This window comes from Mastomys coucha, unplaced genomic scaffold (assembly GCF_008632895.1).
Source record: "Mastomys coucha isolate ucsf_1 unplaced genomic scaffold, UCSF_Mcou_1 pScaffold20, whole genome shotgun sequence".
Classification (NCBI taxonomy): Eukaryota; Metazoa; Chordata; class Mammalia; order Rodentia; family Muridae; genus Mastomys; species Mastomys coucha.
The window spans coordinates 91776229-91797752 of NW_022196903.1; the positions used below are offsets into that span (position 1 = coordinate 91776229).

At 40.6% G+C, this 21524-nt stretch overlaps 1 protein-coding gene across 17 annotated transcripts in view; it reads left to right on the forward strand.

Moving 5' to 3' along the window:
* The window catches only part of Mitf (melanocyte inducing transcription factor), a 207246-nt gene extending 192147 nt beyond the window's left edge, over positions 1-15099 (forward strand). For all 17 annotated transcript variants that reach the window (XM_031382708.1, XM_031382710.1, XM_031382723.1 and 14 more), the window contains 3 exons: positions 4304-4379; positions 7559-7706; positions 11502-15099. In XM_031382708.1, the coding sequence (XP_031238568.1) occupies positions 4304-4379; positions 7559-7706; positions 11502-11903 (626 nt within the window). In that variant the 3' untranslated portion in view covers positions 11904-15099. The remainder of the gene's footprint in view (positions 1-4303; positions 4380-7558; positions 7707-11501) is intronic.
* The last annotated feature ends 6425 nt before the right edge of the window (positions 15100-21524 follow it).

The window sequence follows — 21524 nt, forward strand, 5'->3', positions numbered from 1 at the left end:
CAGCCTTATTTATAATAGCCAGAACCTGGAAACAACCCAGATGCCCCTCAACAGAGGAGTGGATAAAGCTTTATATCTTTGAAGAACTATTTTTGTTTGTTTGTGGTAGTAGGTATGTGTGTGTATGTGTGTATGTGTGTGTGTGTGTGTGTGTGTGTGTGTGTGTGAGAGAGAGAGAGAGAGAGAGAGAGAGAGAGAGAGAGAGAGAGAGAGAGAGAGAGAGAGAGAGAGAGAGAAAGAGGAGGGAGTCTTGATCCCCAACTACCCAATTATAATAAGAACTGCACATCGGAGCTTATTAGCAAAAGGGGATTTGGAGATTACTTTTTCCAATGAGATTTCAAGGTTAAAAAAAGAAGACAGAAGAAAAGGAGAGAAACACAGAGAAGGTTGTCTTGGGTGAAGTATCCCACCAAATGTATGATGTTTATCTGTTACTCTAAAATATTATGTAACATTAGAACATTTTTATGTGTGGGGTTTACTCTTCACAAAACCTTGAGGCTTTTTCCTGGGGAAACTGTACATTTAAGGTACATACTTAAGAGAGACTACACAGTGCAAATAAAGGTTGGGCTTAGAGATAGGGGCGTGTGGAGCCTCCTTGTATGCTGTTGCTTACATTGAAGTTTGAAAATGAGTCCTGCATAGAAACCTTGCTCTCCACATAAGAGAGAGAAGAGCCCCTCTCCCTTCTAACAGCCAGGAGCAAACATCGCTAGTTTTCAGTTAGGTGTTGTTTTCCCTGGCCTTTCCTAGGAAGCTAGGTGCACAGAGAGAGTGAAAAGCCTTGCTTCTGCTTCATGTGCTTTTTAATGCCTTGTACCTTAGTGTCAGTATTCTGCCGTGGCTTGTCTTTTATTTATCTAGTTTTACCTGAGCAGTGAGTGCTAAGAACTTGATGTTAATTTCTTAAATACTGCCACATAGTTTTTATTCTGTGTTGTAAGTCGATTCCCAGCCATTTCGCCACTGTGTTTTTGTATTGTTACCAGTTTTCTCAAGTCCATTGTCCTGGGAACTTTATATTGACCTCTCTGTGCTGGGTACTGAGAGATGCAGGTGAGGGCTGTGTGCCCTAGTTATGGGCTCACATCAGCACCACCCCTCTCACCTTCCCTTCCCATCTGAAAAGCTTCCTTATTTTTAAACCAAAGATCTAAGCTTGCAGCCTAAAAATTTCCCACCGATTCCTAATATTTTTACTCAAAGACAGTCTTTCTCTTAAAACTCCCTAGAAATAAAATAATGATGTGGTATCAGAGCATCAGATAACTGAGACGTCAGAAATGAAGGTGATCCTGTCAACCATGGTCCTCGTGTTCAGGGCCCCACAGAGACCTCACTCAACCTTGTCAGTAAATTGCAGCTGGGCTCAGCTCTCAGTTGGAGAGCCCTGAATACAGTTTTCAAGTCTTGGCTAACTCCTGGGAAGTAATTCTCAGGGTCCAGTTGACCTTGACTCAGCCCTCCCTTTTTAGGATTTAGCTTTAGGATTTTGCTGAAATGTGCAAGTGAATGCCTTAATGTGTTTAGTTATTTTTTCCACCATTACAAGTTATTGAGTTCCAGTTTGATACAAGAAACTTGTCTAGTGAAGCGAATTGGACAAACAGGTTTACTACCGGTAGGTATGTTCAAGTCAGATGTCAGGAGCCACATACTAATCACTGAGATGAACGAGAAGGATAATGATTGCTATCATACCCCATTATGAAAGAAAACACACTAGAGGAATGTACCTATTTGGATTTGTGGGTCCACTGGCCAAGATCCTGAGACCAGCTTGTCTGTGATAGTTGCCCCAGGCATGTAGATACTGGTATTGTTAAGGGTTCCTTTGACCTTTAGCTTCATACACTTTAGGGTGCTTTTTTTTATTAAGTTTTATAAAGTCACATCACTTTTATACTAACTGTTTGAAGAGGCAAATCCTGCCCAAAAAGGTAGCCGTGGCATCTCTAAATGTTGACAGCGAGAGAACCCAGAAGCATGCAAGGAAGTGAGAGAAGGCAGGAGTGGGATTGTTTAGCAAAGAGACTCTTGTCATGCTTACCATGCCACCTCATGTAGTTGCCTGGTAATGCAAAGGTGACAAATAATAGGTGAACAATACATATGAGATTCATAGTTCCATGAGAAGAGGAAGTGGAGTTCAGTGAACATAGTATTATAATAGGCATGGGGGACATGGGTCATTTTGAATAGGATAACCTGGGAACTCATATAGGTAAACTGGAGTTGCTACTTACAGGAAGAGATGGCACCTTTAGGGCCCTGGAGGAAGAGTGCTGTAGGCAGAGGGGATAGCTGAGGAAGATGGCCAATGCATGTCTGCCTTGGATGTGGGACTAACAGCATCAGTGGAGACAAAGCGGAAGAGCACAGGTCCATTGCCAGAGAAGATGCTGTCACACTGGAAGGGTGAAGGGTGATATGGACAGAACAGGGCCACCGGGTCCTTGTAGGACACCTCAAGGACTTGACTTCCCCTTGGATAAAATGGAAAGTGGTGGGGGTGGGGTTGACATAACCTCACTTGGGACTTAACGGAGTCCCTCCCCCTGGTCAAATGGTAGAGGGCGCAGTAGGCTTGTGGGACTCACAGGTGCCAGTGAAGACAGGTAAGATAAACCCAGACAGGCGTGGCATTCCATGGCAGGAAACGGGAGAGATGCTAGAGCAGAAAATAGAGGAGGAAATATTTTAACGATAAAAGACATTAGATGATAGATGGAGAAGATGGAGGGAGACTGGCGTGGAGCCTATTTCAGTGTTCCAGCCTAGATGTTTGAAAGGATGTCAATACTAATGAGGTAAGTTACCATTTAGCCTGAGGTATGGCAAAGCTGAGCTGAAAATTGTGAGGTCTCATGTTTAAGATTCCCTTCATCAGCACCATTGGCTGTTATGTAGTATTTCTATGAATGTTTCTTAATTTCTAGAACTCTTATGGTAGAAATTAGCATTATATATAGGTATATATTTGTGTGCATATATAATATAAATTATTTATATTTAATCATTGGAATAATTACTCAGCTAAGACAAATGGTAATTTGTATTTGGGAAAATTATGAATAACATTAGTTATCAACACATGCAAAATATTAGGGGGCAGATATAAATAAAATGTTAGGGCACTGAAAGTAAGCCCATTTTATTAGACCTTAACTTATTTGGGATTTATGTGTTAGATTAGGCAAATTGAAAACATTTACTATCTTAGGTCATTATCCCCCAAGAGTGATAGCTCTGGTGGGTATAGACTACAGGATGAGGATGCTTACAGGTTGCATGGTGGAGATGTATGTTGTCCAGTGTGGTAGCTACTTGCCATTTAATGCCTAGAGCATCTGAATTGTGGTTAGCCCAGATTTGGCTGTGCTGGCCTGGGAGCTGGCCTGGGAGCTGGGCCTGTGAAACACTTGCCTAGCATGTGCAAAGCACTGGGATTGATCTTTAGTGTTAAACACAAAAATTTGCTGAAGTGTAAAATATTTTGATTTTGAAAGCTTAGTGTGAAGAAAAGAATGTGCACCTTCTAATTTAATTTTTTATATTCATTACCTGTTAAAATGATAATGGCTTATAGAAAATGGATTTAATGGAATATTAAAGTTAATTTAATGTCTTTCCTTTTACTAGCTTGACATGGCCACTAAGGAATCTGAAATTACATATGTAACGGGTATATTTATTTTTGTCAGTCCTGGGCTAGAAGAGGAGCTTTTAATATATCTCATGAGCAGAACCAAATGTTTTATTATTTTAAGTGGTAAAAAGAAATCCAAATAAAAGTGATATCTTGTGGCCAGAAAAATTATGTAAAATTTAAATTTCAGCATCAAAAGTAATTCTGCTGCTGTGCATGAGCAGGTGTGCGCTGCCCAAAATGTGCTAAATTGTTGTTGCTGGTTTTATTTGAATTGTGTCATTACAGATCCGTGCACATTTTGTGAGCGCAAATTTGTTTTCTCTTTAGTTAAACAAGTACAATACAGATGTGTCCAATGTTGATGTGTAGCTGAGGATCCTGCCCTGGTTTCAGGGCCATTACAGAATGAAGTGGGGAAACTGCCTACCTAAGAGCTTCATAAATGAGGGGACTCCAAAGGCAGCTCATCCCTTCTTGAAGTTCACTCCCCTCCAGTAGCAAAAAGGATGATATGCACAGGGTGAAGCGGGCTCAAGTTTACATTGCCCTGGCTGGTGAAGTCAGTGTTGCACATGCCTTTAATGAGATGTGCTGAACGTGTGCGCCACGGTCGCTAATGGCCTTTCCCATGCTCTTTTCTTGAAGTTGAACGAAGAAGAAGATTTAACATAAATGACCGCATTAAGGAGCTAGGTACTTTGATCCCCAAGTCAAGTGATCCGTGAGTATAATCGCATGTTCATCTGCATCATCTACTTCCACACCTTTCCGTTTTCTCATATGAGAAATTAAAGAACTCTCTCTCCCTTCTCACCCCTCGCTTCCTTTTTCTAAGCACTTCCTCTGCTTAATTTCACCGGACTAAAATTTCAAGAGAAATGTACTGAATTGTACGACCTGAGGTAGTTAGCTTTGAATGTGGGGGATAGGGTTTATGGGAATCTGAGAACTCGGCAGAAAATTTTGAGCTTGGGACTTAAGGCAGCCTTTCAGGGTCATGCATACAAGATCCCAATAGCTGTTAAGGCAAGATGTGTGGCATGGAAGAACCCCAACTACGTAGCATCTCTAAGAGGGCATTGATGAACAGACGCTGGAAATGTCTAGTTCAAGGATACTGGAAAAGCAGAAGGTCAATAGTTTTTATGAAAACTTGTATAGTCTTTGTGTGTGTTTTACCAATTGAGGGGGGAAAAAGCAATGGTGAATCCTCTTGCAAGCTACAAGTCAGCTGATCTCTGCTTCAGTTTTCAGTCTTCTATACCTCCTCTCTTGGAGATTACAGCTAACAGATCATTTTCAAGTCTTTCCTACCACGTTATCTGCCACGTCAGCAAACTGGTCAACAAATATACAATTTTTATCCATTAGAAACTGGCCCATTTGAGATGAAGAGCTGGGGGGATGTATATATTTTAATGGCCCCCACAGGCATTCTATGAAATTAGCCTTTGAATATGACCTTTTAGCTATCTAATAAAAAGTAAAGATGCAATCAAGCATTATTCATTCAAGGCTTATTAAATTCACGACTCACATTATTGTCGGGGAATTTGTAGCAAAATAAAATAAAACCATTACCTATTGTGAGGTGGTTTTGATAAATGTGCAGCCGCTTCTGCCTTCTAACACTTTTGGCTTCCCAGGCTTCAAGGAGAGGCATTTTGAAGCTGGAGACATCCAGCTTCTCCATTGTGCTGCACAAATTTATCCTCCTAAAGGCTGTGACCTTCATTTCCTATAGTCAGTCTTGCATGATAGTTGAAATTGAATTCCCAATTCCTCTTCTTTATCAGCTTTCTCCCTTTTTTAGCGTATTCTTTTAAAACTGTAGCATGCAAATCTCTTCAGTAACAGATTATGAAGTTAGGGGGCTCTAGCGTAAAGCTTGGATTTACATGTCTCTTCCATCAGAATTGAATGCTTGCGTGTTTATAGCAGGGGCTCATAGGGAGTTTGCATGGTGGACATTGTCTTAAGATAAAACCGCACTATGGGTTTTCCAAACCAGGTATTTGGAGTGTGCCTTGGAACTGAAATAGAGACACACTTTACCTGATTACAGTCCCAGCTCCTTCCCCAGAGTGAGTGTACTTTAGTATATACTTGACCATGAAGAAAGATTCCCCTAAATTACCCAAAACATAACGTTTGACTCTATTTTAGCCAAGAAACACAACTGATTGAATCTCAAGTAGTCATCCCCCTAGATGCCTGAGAGAAATATGTCTTGAGAATTGAGTGGCCAACAGCTTGGCTTGAGAAGCCTGGCTCTGGCTTCTCTCTTTGGTGGCCTGTATGAGGCATGGTCCATTACAGTTGTGTCTCTGGCTGTCTGCTACAGCTTTTCTTGCTTTCTCGTTTTAGCCTTGAGAATCGGTCTCAGTGCTCACTCTGAGTATCCTAGGACACCTCCCTGGACTGCCATTTTTGGTGCTCAGACACTGGGGACCCACGTCAGGGGCTTCTCTGGGGTGGGGCGGGGGAGGGTGTAGCTATTCTTCTCCTTGGAGAATGTCTGTTTTGTTCCTCAGCCAACCCATATGAGGATCAGTGGCCAGGTGGCTCGTTTAAATGGCCCGCCCCTCACCTATTCCATATGACACTTCTGATCAGCTCTTAGTTGCTGTAGGTGATGGGGTTGACAGTTTTATTTACCTCAGAGAGATTTTTATTTTATCACTGTAGTCATCATCACTGTGACAGTTGTCTACTAAAGGGACTGGAAAGATTACTTCCACAAATGTTTATTCCCCATTGTTTGTTCTGGGGTACTCAAAGATTTTTACTGTAACGTTGTCTTTGTTTACTTTCCATTGCTGTGATAAAATATTGACAAGAAAGCCTCTTGGGTAGGAGGAGTTTTACTTGGCTTTTGTGTTTCAATCAAAGTCCATCACTGAAGGAACTCAAGGCAGGAACCTGGAAGCAGGAACTGAAGCAGAGGCATATAGAAATGCTGGCTTGCTCTACAAAGCTTGCTCAGCCTCCTGCCTTAAATTTCTCCAGGCCATCTTCCTGGAGGTGTCACAGCCCAGACAGTCTGGGCCAACCTACCACCATCATTAATCAAGAAAATGTTCCCACAGGTGTGTCTACAGGCCAATCCGAGGGAGGCATTTTCTGAATTGCTGTTTCCTCTTCCCAGATGGCCCTAGCTTATGTTAGACCAGCTTTCATTCACGTTCATCCACAAGGATGAAGCTGAAAGTCACACTGTTGGCAGCCATTGAGGTTGGAAATCCAGGGCAGAATCTCAACAGCTTTCTAACCATGAGAGCTGCCATTGTTCTGTTAGACACTTAACACAGGACTTGGTCCAGTACTGAACGATAATCTCAAGTTCATATAAAGCATCTCCTTTGAATTAGTTACTCATTTACAAAGCTGCTCAAAAGCACATAGTGTCATCATTTCACAGATGAGAAAATGGATACAGAGAGAGGCTAGATGATGCCCATAATAATTCATGATGAAAATTCAAGATGGTGTTTTCAAGTGGTGGGGTCTCACAGGACTTTGGTTCTTTTTATCCTGTCCCAGAGACTAAGTCTTTATAGTCCCAGGTATATACAACTGTTTAAGATAGTTTATGCATGACATATAGTAATCCACACACATAAATAATAGATTTCACCTAGTGAGAGGTCTGTGATCTAGATGGAATTATACTGTGCTGGTTTCAACACCTGCACAATGTCTCCACCTTATGTAAGGTATTCACCAGGAGAAAGTGAAATGCTATATACTAAATAAGTGACCAGTGGCCAATGTGGGGTAAGCACTTAATGGGATCTAGCCATTACTTATTTGTAATTGCCTTTCCAGCTATACATCAAACACTGAATTGTCTTTGAACTCCTAATTCCTGAAAGGGTCCATTGTCTTGTCTCATCACAGAGACATGCGATGGAACAAGGGAACCATTCTTAAGGCCTCTGTGGACTACATCCGGAAGTTGCAACGGGAACAGCAACGAGCTAAGGACCTTGAAAACCGACAGAAGAAGCTGGAGCATGCTAACCGGCATCTGCTGCTCAGAGTACAGGTATCCTCCCTCTGCCATGGAAACTGATTTCAGGACAAGAGGAAGGGCAATGTAGTGAGCCCTGAGGGAGCTGGAGACAGTCTTAATATAGGTGGTCCTTCCTGTTTGTCGGTCCCATAATTGTGAGTTTACCTACTGGTAAAACATTGCTGGCAATTCCAAACTAATATTGACGGCATGTTTGCAGCCACTCTTGGACAAGGTGAACAGATTGGTAAATCAGTTGCTTGCAGGCTCTTTCCCCAGAGACTGAGCCAAGGTCAAGGGCTTTTTGTGGTAGCCCTCTGAATTATAGTCTGTTAAATGTCTTATTCCTTTACAGTGTTGTCACTTTCATTGGGGACTTTTCATCTTACCCTGTCCCCCAAGCATCATAAGAGGCATTGTATATACTTCTTACAGCCAAGAAGGTCATAACACGCTGCCTGGGTATCAGAGAAGCAGACCCAGGCAGAAGTTAGTACTCCTGGCTGGATGCTCAGTATGAGTGAATCTAATACTGCATTCTGCTTAAGGGTGTATACCATGGTCATTGAACACCCATCTTCCTGGTGCTCCTAAACACTTCACACATTCCTGGAAAGTTAACAGCATATTTGCTGTGCCTGCACTGATCCTCAGCCATGAGGACAGGAGGCAGAAGGTGGTCCTCCTCTAGGCCTGGGCTTTAGAATCTAGGAAACCTCTAGACAGAGGCTGGATGTAAATTAAGCATCTTTCTTTACTCCCCGTACCCCATACTTCCTTCTCCCTCCTTTAAGCTGTTATTTGTCTTATATTATATCCCTTCTATAAAATGGCCTTAGGTATTTAATTTCTGTTACTTAGTGTATCCATTTGTAAGGTAGCTCATGTTATTCCCTGATTAAATTATTAAAATATAGCCAGTTTTTCTAAGGAGAAGCTTAGTCATACCTTATGTTGAGGTTTCAAACTCCCACATTCTTTTTAAATATGAATCTTGTGGAATTTGGGCCTTGGGAATTCCGTGGTAGTGCCCCCTTGGCTTTCTTTTGTTGACTGTGAGGCTGGCTCTACCACTTTTCTATGTTATAGGGAAAAAAAATCATGAATTAGGCAAGCTCTACAGTGCCATAAGGCCTCAGAGCTCTCTACAAGATTTAACAGCTCATTTTAGAAACTGAAGTAACTATTTTAATTTGTTGATAAGCACTTCTAGTTAGACAACAAAGGGGTACAGTAAGATGTTTGTGTCTCCCCTAGTTAATGTATTTGCTTATTTCTTTTGAAAAGACAAACTGCTCTGCTACTCTTCATATTGGTGTGGAGCTACAAGAGCCCGAGTTTCCAGCCAAGGCCCGAGGCTTTTCCTTTATTTCAGTCTCAGTGGTGCATGCAGAAATCTTCATGGAAGAAAGAACAGGAGGCCTTATTATCAGGGGAATTGTTTTATTAAATGGCCCAGGGCTCCAGCATGATGCCTGGAGAGGCTTGTTTCTGGAGCTGGTCTGAAGGAGCAGGCAGACATAGATCTGGCATCACATGTTCCTGTGTCTCTGACTTATACTTCTTCCAGAGCAGGAGCTCACAGATCCAAGCATTGGAACACAGACCAGCCACGGTTTTCCCCACACTTGTCGGCCAGGTTGAGAGGCCGTGTCATGTACAAAGTGCTTTTCCTATCCCAAAGGACATACTTCCCCTCTATATTTTATTTTAATATGTTGTTTTATCACAAACATTGGCAGGCATTAACATACAGAAGGAGAACTGGGGTATCAGTAGGGAATCCCTGATGTTCAACTTAGGAATATGGGGATTCATCAGAAGTCAGAGACAGGGAGGGGATGACATGGTTCCAAGGCACCTTGCTGAATTAAGAGATAGTAATCTCCCTCTGCCAGGGAGAGGTGGGTCACATCTCCTGGAACCCTGGTTGTGCATTCAGAACCTGGAGAACGTTTGCTTCCACCCCCGAAACTTTACTTCCTGGCACCATTGATGTCTTAGTAACTTCTTCATCCCATCCAGAATGCAGAAGAAATGCCTACTGTTTTGGTCACACCCAAACAGTATATATTGAGTATTTATGTCTTAACAGCTTACTAATGGTTTGTTCGATTTTTTTCAGGACTCCAAGCCTTCCTAATGCACAGTGCTAGTAGACACTGCACGGTTTATAGAGACCTTGGCATTAGATTAGATAAGCCTCCCTTCCCTCCCATTCCATGCCAATGCTCATGAGGGCCTTGTCACTACAGTCCCTCCAGAAACCCATTTTGCAGTGCTACGAGGTAACCAAAAAGTGCGCATGTACATGGTCACCGTGAAAGTGGGGACTGAAAAGTATGTGGCACACTCATGCAGAAACTAGGAACTGAAATGTGTGCAACACACTTGCCCTGAAACTGGGGACTAACAACTGTGTAGCACGGTCTCACTGAAAATGGAGATTAAAATGTGGGTAGCACACCCATTCTAAAATCAGGGGATCGCCTGGGACTTGGTAGCTGTTGAGAAACCATCGCCATCTCCCTTGAGATCTTAAAATATCTCCTAAGCAGTTTATATACCATCGTATTACACATTGCTCAGCATTGTATTTCTGTTAGCTCCCGTTTTATATTCTTATTAGCATATATGCCTTGGACAAAAAGATGGGCTTCCCTGTGCCATTTTCATGCATGTATGCTAGACTTTGCTCACATATCTGCCATCCCCTGGTGCTGTCTTGTCTCACCCAGTTTCCTTCCATCGGCCCTCTTTATCCTTTCCTGTAGTGTTCTCTTCTACTGTCATGTCTTACACATATATATAAGCTTGAAAGATTCCACATATGAGAGAGAACAGTAGTTGCCATGGTCAGGCTTATTTTATTTCACTTGGTGATCTCCAGTTGCATTTATTTTCTTGCAAACGATTTCAGTGTTGCTTTGGCACTGAATACAGCTCTTCTGTGTAGATGTGTCACGGTTTCCCTATCAGCTCATCTGCTGACCAACATCTAGGTCAACTGCATCCTGGCCAGTGTGATCAGCACAGCTACACACAGGCATGGATGTGCAAGCATCTCTGTGTTTGCTGACATAGAACCCTTCAAGAAAGTACCCAGGGGCAGAATGGGGAAGCCATGGGCTAATTCTGTTTCTAGTTCTTTGAAGAAGCCCCACACTGGCTGTTAATGGTATCTGTTCACATGTCCACCAGCAGTGTGGTGAGGATCCCTGACTCCCCACAGCACATTGGCCAGCATTTGCTGTAGATGGGGTTTGTTTGTTTTGTTTTGTTTTGTTGATGATGGCCAGTCTGACTTGGGTGCTTATCTTAACCATTAATATCTTAATCTTAATCATTAATATCTGTAAGGGTGTTTCTACTTATAGTTCATAATAAAATATATACCAACTAAAGGGGTATTCCTTTATACTAATACTATCTGTCTTTGGGAAATGCAGAATTTATCTTTTAAAAGTAGCAAACTTTGTTTTGACAATTTATAGTTGTCCCTGGGTCTGATGTTTTAAAAACAGAAAATAGACTTCAGTCATTAAAGGCAGTCTTGGGTTCACAGTACGGTAGAATACAAGGGCTAGAGAGCTCCACATGATGTTACCACATGTCAGCCGACATGCAGTCCCCCTGATCATCAACATGGGTACTACAGTGGCCCCTTTGTTAGAACTGGCTTCTCCTTATCCTCTGAAACCTTAGGTAGAGACACTAACGGGGATATATAGTCCATGGATTTGGGTAACCGCACCTAACACTGCCTGCACAGTTTCAATGTAGCTGGCACATAGCTTACTTAACTGTCTGACTTTGACTTTATCATAGGAGCTCGAGATGCAGGCTAGAGCGCATGGACTTTCCCTTATCCCATCTACTGGTCTCTGCTCACCTGATCTAGTGAATCGGATCATCAAGCAAGAACCAGTTCTTGAGAACTGCAGCCAGGAACTTGTACAGCACCAGGCAGACCTGACATGTACAACGACTCTGGATCTCACGGACGGTACCATCACCTTTACCAACAACCTCGGCACCATGCCGGAGAGCAGCCCAGCCTACAGCATCCCCAGGAAGATGGGCTCCAACTTGGAAGACATCCTGATGGACGATGCCCTCTCACCTGTTGGTGTCACCGACCCACTGCTGTCATCAGTGTCCCCAGGAGCTTCGAAAACAAGCAGCCGGAGGAGCAGTATGAGCGCAGAAGAAACAGAGCATGCGTGTTAGCGAGCCTGCCTTGTTCTGCATCTGCACGGACTGCTTCCTCTCTTCTTCAGTAGACTTTATAATTTACCTGAAGAGGTTTTCTTGATAATTTTCCTTTAATATGAATTTTTCGTGCTTTATCAGTAGCCCAGGATATATTTTATTTTTAGAATTTTGTGAGCCAGACTTGTATATTCTATTTTACAACTACAAAGGCCTCCTAAGTATTGTACCTTCAGCGTGCAGTATCTGTGAACTGATTTCTCGAAACGTGAGCTTTCTGAGCAAGGGGATTTTTTTTGCTTCAGAGAAGTAAGTGTCTGTCTGTTTTCATTCAGGGGAAAACTTGGTGTGAGCTTTGTCTGTCTGTGACCTCCTTTGAAATTAACATGTAAGGTTTAATTACATGAATGTAAAGCAACCAAAAGACGAAAACAAAGAAGATAGTGATAATTATGATAGAAGAAGAGGAGGAGGAGGAGGAGGAGGAGGAGGAGGAGGAGGAAGACGACGACGACAATGACATCGGTGGAAAAGACATCCAAGGCTTTCTCACTCTATCAATGTGTTGATTCCCTGGTACTGCCTTAAAGACACAGTGCCCTCCCAGCGTTACTATATCTTTGTACTGAAAACTGCATAAAAGAAGATTATATTACATACAGACAAATAAATCTAGCAGTCATTTTCATGAGGATTGTCTGGCTAGAAAATGTAACTTATGCTAACCCAAACTGAAAGAAGTTATTAGACCAAGGCATGAAACATAGGATCTGACCTGCTAGCTTTTATTGGGCATAGTTATAGTTTTCCTCATAAGTGTGATTCAATTTTTCATAAGATTTTTTTGAAATGGAAATGAATGTCCTCTCTGAGTAAAATGTTGAGGAGCATCGGAAGTTTGTTTCACTTTTTTTTTTCCAATTTGCTTTTGATAAAGACAACTGAACTGGGCACATTTCTAATTGGCTTTACTATTTTTATTTTTAAATTATGTTTTAGCCATTTTAATTGTATAGATTCTTTATTATCATCATTTTTTTCAGTGTTTGTATTAATTTGTAAGAATATGCATCTTAAAATGGTGAGTTTTGGATACTTTTACAACTCACTGGTGGTTCTCTGCATTCTTTGTACACCCAAGAAAGACTACTTTTATGCAAGGTCTTGTGTTCAAAGAGAGCTTTGCAAATATTTTGTATATTCCACTATCACTTGAAACTGTTTTTCAGCACATTTAAGGTATAGTATTAATAGGTTAACAACCAGGCTTTCTAGAAAAAATACTTACACATGCATTTCTAGGATATGAAAATAACTATATTCTTGAAGATTGATAGCCATAGCATTTACCATGCCCATGATGGTCATTTCAATTGGGCTTTATTTCAGTAAACTGACTGGATTCTTTTTAAAGAGAGAAATACTGTATTGGCAGATTACTTGATAACAACATTTTGACCAAGTGGCAACATTGTAAAGCTAGTTTCTGTGCATTACCTACTTGCATAACCCTATGCAATATCTGTAGAGTTATATGTATTAAGTCTAGATGTTTTGTGCAGGTGATACATACTGGTATAAGCCAGGCTGTCTAATGGAATTTCTCAGTAGCAGCCTGTGACTGAATTGTGAGTGGCATAAAGCATATCCTTTCAGAATGAAGTGCCTTAAAATCTCAGCAGTCTTTTTTGGACCAGCACTGACTGAACTGTAAAATAGGAGAAAGTTTCAAGATGGAATCTGGAGTGAAGAAGGAAGACGTAGCATGGTGCCTCTGTAGACATTCTAAGAGCTTCCAATTTCCCTTCAGATATTTTTAATATGAAATATATTTTACTGACAGTGCCAAATTCTTTCATCAGGAAACCTTTTTCAGGAGGGTTTTTTTTTTTTAAGTGTTTAAATGTCAAATGTGAATTGGTGATGGGTGATGGAGAGATCCAAGAGCAGTGATTGTCAGATGTATGAATGGATGGCCTTGGTGAGAGTCAAGCGCAGTTCCCATGCATGTTGGGTAATGCAAATCTCTGGAAACACTGATGATGCTATCCAGTCTTGTAGCTTTACTACTTAAGGGGGTAGGGAAAATAAGTTCCCATTCTTTCGACTCCCTTAAGTGTGTGACTCTTTTCCTAGAATAGAAATGCAAATGTGCATGAAAAAGATAATTGTACCATAGTGTTCACTGATACAATCATAGCATTGTCTGTTTTTCTCTTCATATTTATGTGTGTGTGGTGGGGGAGAGGAGGGCTGGATGCAGAAGTTGAAGATTGCAATGCTATGATGCTAGGTTTTTTTTTAGCTGATTCTGACATTTTCTTTTTTTTTTTCCTTTTTAAACAATTGAACAAGGTTTCACAAAGTTGGCTAACCCACGGCTACCTGACTGTGGCCAAGGCGGAACAACTTTCTAGGAAGCTTTGTTGAGAGAAAGTATGGCATATTGCACCATTACCTTGGCGTGTCGCCTCTGAGCTTGCCATCACTGGCTTCCCAGGCACTTTCCTCACAAGACGCAGCTGCTGGGAGAGGCAGGCAAGCAATTCAGAGGCGACAACATAGGGAGTGGTTTTATTTATTTCTTTTGTGCCAGCCAGAATGTGGATTCTTTCAGGGACTGGTGAAGCCAAGAGGCAGTGTTTTTGCTCACCGTTTTAAAGGAAAGAATGATTCTTGCCACTCCCCAGCCGCTGGGTGCAGAGTTGTGTCTCAGGGTTGGACCTCCGTTTAGAGTGCTCAAAATACCAAAATTACCCACCTGCCTCTGGGTAAGGTAATGGAAATACCAAACCTTCTGACTTTGCCAAAAACTATACAAGCAATCTGGTCATACCCAGAACATGACACAGTTCAGTTTGGTTGTTTGTAAACAATAAAGCAATAAGACTAAACAAATGACAGGACATTAAAAGATATAAACAAAGCACAAAGGAATGTAACTTGTTAGTATTTTTGGAAAAAAAATGCACTGGGGAGAAGTTGATGTTGATAATAGTATAGAAAATACCCAACTTCTTGACAAAGACAACAAATGACTGTCTCTTGCAGACACTTGCTACTGTAATGTCAATAACAGCCCTGCTGTTGAGCACAGCAATACTTTCTGTATGGTCCACAGCACTGTATATTATGATTGATATTAATGTATCCAATGAGATAATTGAACTGTTGTTCTTCATAGCCTCATTAAAGCATTTGGTTTTTCACATTGTGTTGGCCAGTTGTGTCCAGTTATTGCCCATTTTGACTGATGTAGATGTTCTCAAAGCAGTGGCAGCATACCCTTCCTCTCAGCTTATGAATAAGAAATTGCTAGAAAAGTGTAATTGCCAGCAGCTCTTTGTTTAGCTCAAATGTCATTCGAAGATGGTACTTTTTTGGTTCGAAACATTTTTGATTACTTTATGACTTACTCTCAAATGAGCTATAATTATGTAGCATTTCCCCTGATCTGAATTTGGGGAGACTTTGAACTCCCAGATGCCAGCAATTCACTTTAGATATAAGGGGTTTATGTAAAATATTTCAGGGAGAGGCGGCTTTATTAAGAAAGAGAGAAATTGTCAGAGAAACCTTTGCATATTTACTGAAAAGATCCTGGGTTTTTAACATACAAATTTATAATAATGAATGCTTAATATACCCAGCCCGCCAGCTCCCTTAAAAAAAAAAAAAGCAGTACTTATGAATCATTTGATAAATGTTAGATTTGAATTGGGAAGTGTCAGACAGAACAGGTCTTTATTCCCCAGCCAGACCTTAAACTTCTGCCCTTACCCCTTAAAAAAAAAAAATCTGTTTGAACCTCTGGAGAAGGAGAGAAGACATGAGAAACTTCCCGTAATACTTATGATCCGACTGTCAGCTCTCTCTTAACTTTAATTTTTTTCTCAAATTGTAATATACAGTAATTGAGGCCTTTCTTTTTCAGAATTATTTGAATTATTTATATTTTCATAGAAATATGACTATATGATATCTAAAAAATGTATGTGCAAAATAGGAAGATCCCATCTGATCAAGACAATTTTCTGAGTAAAATGAAAAGCAGGTAAGTTGAAAGTCGGGGCTTTTCACCTCTGGAGGGTGACAGCTGTACTCAGCCTCAGTTTCTGCCTCTTGATGGTCTATTAACTATCACTTTGGGAGCACACAAAGTCTTAGTCTTGAGTTATACACACTCAGACACACTCACATGCTTGTACATACACACGCACACACACACATGCGTATTCCAGCACCATTGTCCATTCCTCAGACATTAACATACTACTTGAATAGCTTTTTTAAAATTATTTTATCATTTTGTATTTTTTGAGATGGAATGTGATGTCTAGGCTCACACTTGATATGTAGCCAGGAATGATCTCAAACTTCTGTTCTTCCTGTCCTTTCCTTGTGCTTGCTAAGACTTCAGGTGGACTTCAGTGTACTCAGTTAATGTGATGCTGGAGATTGGACCTTGGGCTTTTTGCAAAAAAAAAAAGTTAAGTGTTTCAACTGAGCTATATTCCCAGCTGTTGGCTGATTTTATTTTATATCCAAAGACATGTCCTTCTTAAACTTCTACTTGGGCAAGTCAGTTAAAAATGTTGTCTCTCTTGGTAGGATTAATATATTAAAAATGACCATCTTGGTAGGATTAATATAGCAAAAATGACCATCTTGCCAAAAGCAATCTATAGATTCAATGCAATCCCCATCAAATTCCAACTCAATTCTTCATAGAGTTAGAAAGAGCAGTTTGTAAATTTATCTAAAATAACAAAAAAACCCAGGATAGTGAAAACTGTTCTCAACAATAAAAGAACTTCTGGGGGAATCACCATCCCTGACCTCAAGCTGTATTACAGAGCAATTGTGATAAGAACTGCATGGTATTGATACAATGATAAGCAGGTAGATCAATGGAATAGAATTGAAGACCCAGAAATGAACCCATACACCTATGGTCACTTGATCTTTGACAAAAGAGCTAAAACCATCCAGTGGAAAAAAGATAGCATTTTCAACAAATGGTGCTGGCTCAACTGGCAATTAGCACATAGAAGAATGCAAATTGATCCATTCTTATCTCCTTGTACAAACTTTAAGTCCAAGTGGATCAAGGACCTCCACATAAAATCAGATACACTGAAACTAATAAAAAAGAAAGTGGGGAAGAGCCTTGAGCACATGGGCACAGGGAAAATTTCCTGAACAGAACACCAGTAGCTTATGCTCTAAGATCAAGAATTGACAAATGGGACCTCATAAAGTTGCAAAGCTTCTGTAAGGCAAAAGACACTGTCAATAGGACAAAACGGCAACCAACAAGTTGGGAAAAGATCTTTACCAATCCTATATCTGATAGAGAGCTAATATCCAATATATACAAAGAACTCAAGAAGTTAAGACTCCAGAGAACCAAATAACCCTATTAAAAATGGGGTACAGAGCTAAACAAAGAATTCTCAACTGATGAATACTGAATAGCTGAGAAACACCTAAAGAAATGTTCAACATCCTTAGTCATCAGGGAAATGCAAATCAAAACGACCCTGAGATTCCACCTCACACCAGTCAGAATAGCTAAGATCAAAAACTCAGGTGACAGCAGATGCTGGTGAGGATGTGGAGAAAGAGGAACACTCCTCCATTGCTGGTGGGATTGAAAGCTGGTACAATCACTCTGGAAATCAGTTTGGTGGTTCCTCAGAAAATTGGACATAGTACTACCAGAGGACCCAGTTATAACACTCCTGGGCATATACCCAGAAGATGCTCCAACATGTAATATGGACACATGCTCCACTATGTTCATAGCAGCCATATTTATAATAGCCAGAAGCTGGAAAGAACCCAGATGTCCTTCAACAGTGGAATAGATACAGAAAATATGGTACATTTACACAGTGGAGTACTACTTAGCTATTAAAAACCATGAATTCATGAAGTTCTTAGGCATATGGATGGAACTAGAAAATATCATCCTGAGTGAGGTAACTCAATCACAAAAGAACACTCATGGTATGTGCTCATTGATAAGTGGATATTAGCCCAGAAGATGGGAATACCCAAGATCCAATTCACAGACCACATGAAGCTCAAGAAGAAAGAAGACAGCAATGTGGATACTTCGGTCCTTCTTAGAAGGGGGATCAAAATACCCATGGGAGGAGATACAGAGACAAAGTTTGGAGCAGAAACTAAAAGAAATGGCATCCAGTGATGTCCCACCTGAGAATCCATCCCATATATAGTTACCAAACCCAGATACTATTGTGGATGCCAACAAATGCTTGCTGACAGGAGCCTGATATAGCTGTCTCCTGAGAGGCTCTGCCAGTGCCTGACAAATACAAAAGTGGATGCTCACAGCCATCCACTGGACTGAGCACAGGGTCCCTAATGAAGGAGCTTGAGAAAGGACCCAAGGAGCTGAAGCGGTTTGTAGCCCCATAGGAGGAACAACAATATGAGCCAAATACCCCCAGAGCTCCCAGGGACTAAACCACCAACCAAAGAGTACACAAGGAGGAACTCAAGGCTTCATCTGCATATGTAGCAGAGGATGGCCTTGTAGGACATCAATGAGAGGAGAAGCCCTTGGTCTTGTGAAGGCTCGATGCCCCAGTGTAGGGGAATCCCAGGACAGCAGAGCAGGAGTGGGTGGGTTAGTGAGCAGGGGAAGGGGGAATGGGATAGGCAGGTCTTCAAAGAGGAAAGGAATAAAATTTGAAATGTAAATAAAGAAAATATCTAATAAAAAAATTAAAAAAAAATGTTGTCCCTCTGTATCTTAATCCAGGCCTGGTTTCTAGCTATGTAGAAAGCTGAACCAAGTCGTCTTTCAAGTTCAGAGCTAGCCAATGCATTCTAGATGCACAAAATAAGAAAGTGGGGCTTCCCATTCAACTTCTTGTCACTGGACTTTTTTGGTCCTTTCTAACTATGTGATTCTGAGCAGGCTATCTATCATTCCAATGTCTCCACTGGAGAGATGTCTTCATTGGAGAATAAGAGCCAGCATATGGTGGTTTTGGAAAGACTAACCACGTATATCTGAATATTTGTTTGAAAGCACAAGATACTCAGTAATAGCAGATGTTTCTATTATCTTCATCACTTTCTTTCCCAACATGGAAAATGTACTTAGGTTATCTGAAATCACCCTATGTATAGACAGTGACTGGAGAAACAGGACACAGTAATGTAAGTTTAAGATTTGTGTGAAGTTGAGAGTATTGCCACACTTAGCCAACATAGGCAAGTTCAGTCTCTAGTGAAAATAAGAATTATATGGAGGGACAAGGCAAAAGGGGACAAGCACAGGTCGCTCTGAGGAGGAGACCTTGCTGTCTCCAGAGGCTGGTGTCAGGATATTCTAGAAAATTAATAAGAAATCCAAGACCCTCTGAATCAACTTGAGCAAAGCTCATATAAACTCAGAGAGTGCGGCAGTAAGCACGGGGCCTGCACAGGTCTGCACCAGGTCCTCTGTGTGACATTATGGCTTCCAGTTTAATGTTTCGATGGGATTCCTGTGTGTACGAATAAGTGGGTCTCTGATTCTTGTGCCTTCTCTTGGACTCATTCCCTTTGGTTGGGTATGTCCTGTCCAACTTCAATATAACATTTTTGGCCTTATCTGATTATGTTTAGTTTTGTTATATTTTATTACTTTCTCTTAGAAGCCTGATCTTTTCTAATAAGAGACGAAAGAGACAGAAAGGGAGTTCATCTGGGTCGGAGAGGGTGCAACTGGGAGGAGTAGAGGGACGGGAAACCATAACCAGGATGTTTTATTTTATATGTGTAAAGAATCTATTTAATAAAAGAACAGAAAAAGGAAAAAACCCTCAACTCATCCCACTTAAAAATATCCTTAATACCAATAACCTAAATTTGAAATTTCATCAAACCTGTGTATTCTGTAGGTACACCTTTGCCAGGAGAATAATTATATCATTTTCTGATGCTAAGCTTTGCTTGGAGCTGGATTCTCACATTCCTTAGAGAATTAAATGTGGTAATCCCTTGTGATGTGGGCTGATGGTATGTAGCAGAAAGTGGTATCTTGACTACATCCTGTCTGCTCCATTTCCTGTTGATATTGAAATGGTTTGGGGGTAGTTTATTTTTTGATTGTGCTTTCATTCAATGACTTCTTTGAACATCAGCTAAGAAGCTAATCTTCATAATCCAGCCAGCAGAGATATACCTCCAAAATTGCCCTGTTTTTATTGTTCTGTGTATGCCAAGATTTAATGCATAGCCAAGTAGCTAAGTAGAAAAGCTTGTTTAAGACAAGTAATGCGAAGTTGGCTTCTATGATGTTTGAAGATTCTCTGCTGCCATATCTGAGGCACAGCTGAAAGAGTGTCAGGTCCTCCTGATCATACCAACACAGGTGTACGGTACACATCTTGTACAGAGGATGAATGAAGATGCCCTGTTATCCCCATTGTTTCAAGAGGTATATACCAAAATATAACTACATAAACAAACTGAAGTGTACGGTCATCATATTAAGATTATCAGGGATCTCTAAGTAGATAAAATTGAAGCATAGCTAATCATATTTGTGTTCAATATTTATCAGTCTTTTGATCCCATAACCTATAGCGGATATGGTGGCAAGTGATAAGAGCCTATACAAAATCAAATATATTTCAGCAACATGTCTAAATGGGAAAGACAGTTTGCTTTCTGAAAATTTGCATTTTAAACTTCTAATTTTGGAGTCAGTTGAAGATATATTCAAATGGGTGCAATTGTCACTCAAAACTCCTTATATATTATTCAGACAGCAAAATCTGTGGAGATAGAAACCACCAAAGCAGAGTCCCCAAACTTTGCTTTATGGAGCTAGTTCTGCAAGCTGTTCCCAAAGTTGCTTTGAGGAATGGGGGGTCTGGAGGTGGGGTTGTACCGAGGGGTGTGAAACGCTATAGTTAATCTTGAGAAAGTTAACTTTGGGAAATGCTGGGCTAAGCAAATTTGAGCAGATTATCTCTAACTGCAAGACTTCTCACATTCTAAAATATGTTAGCGTGCCTTGAGAGTTTTCAAGACCCAGAATAGTATTCCATGTCTCCCAGTTAACCAGTGGGGAGAGGGAGCTAGAGACAGACACAGACAGACAAACAGACAGACAGACAGAAATACCTGCTAATGGCTCCAAATAGTACTATGATGAGTTGTATAAATTGCATAGAAAATATACGGAGGCAATGAAGATGATTTCTTCCATTTGCTTAAGAAAAGCGTGCTTATATTTGAGTGTGAGGCTATCAGTAGAAACCACTGTCATTAGAAATTGATTACTTCTAAGAGAACAAATTCACCTTGACCTCCAAAGAGATAACATTATTCTGGTTAAACAACTTTTGAGTTTAAAAATAATAGATTAAAAATAATATTTTCATTTCTGTGAACATGACAACTCTGCTTGAGCACAAGTCTAAGACACCACCTTCTCTAGGAGTAGTAACAACAACAACAACAAAAACAACAACAAATCAGTCATTTCTAGAGTGTTTTTATTAGCATTTTAAATATGGACAAATAATAGTGGAGACATAAAGCAGAGATTTTTCACTACAGGATAATTGGTTTGTTACTTTAGTCAGTTGTTGTTAGTGGAAGACATTA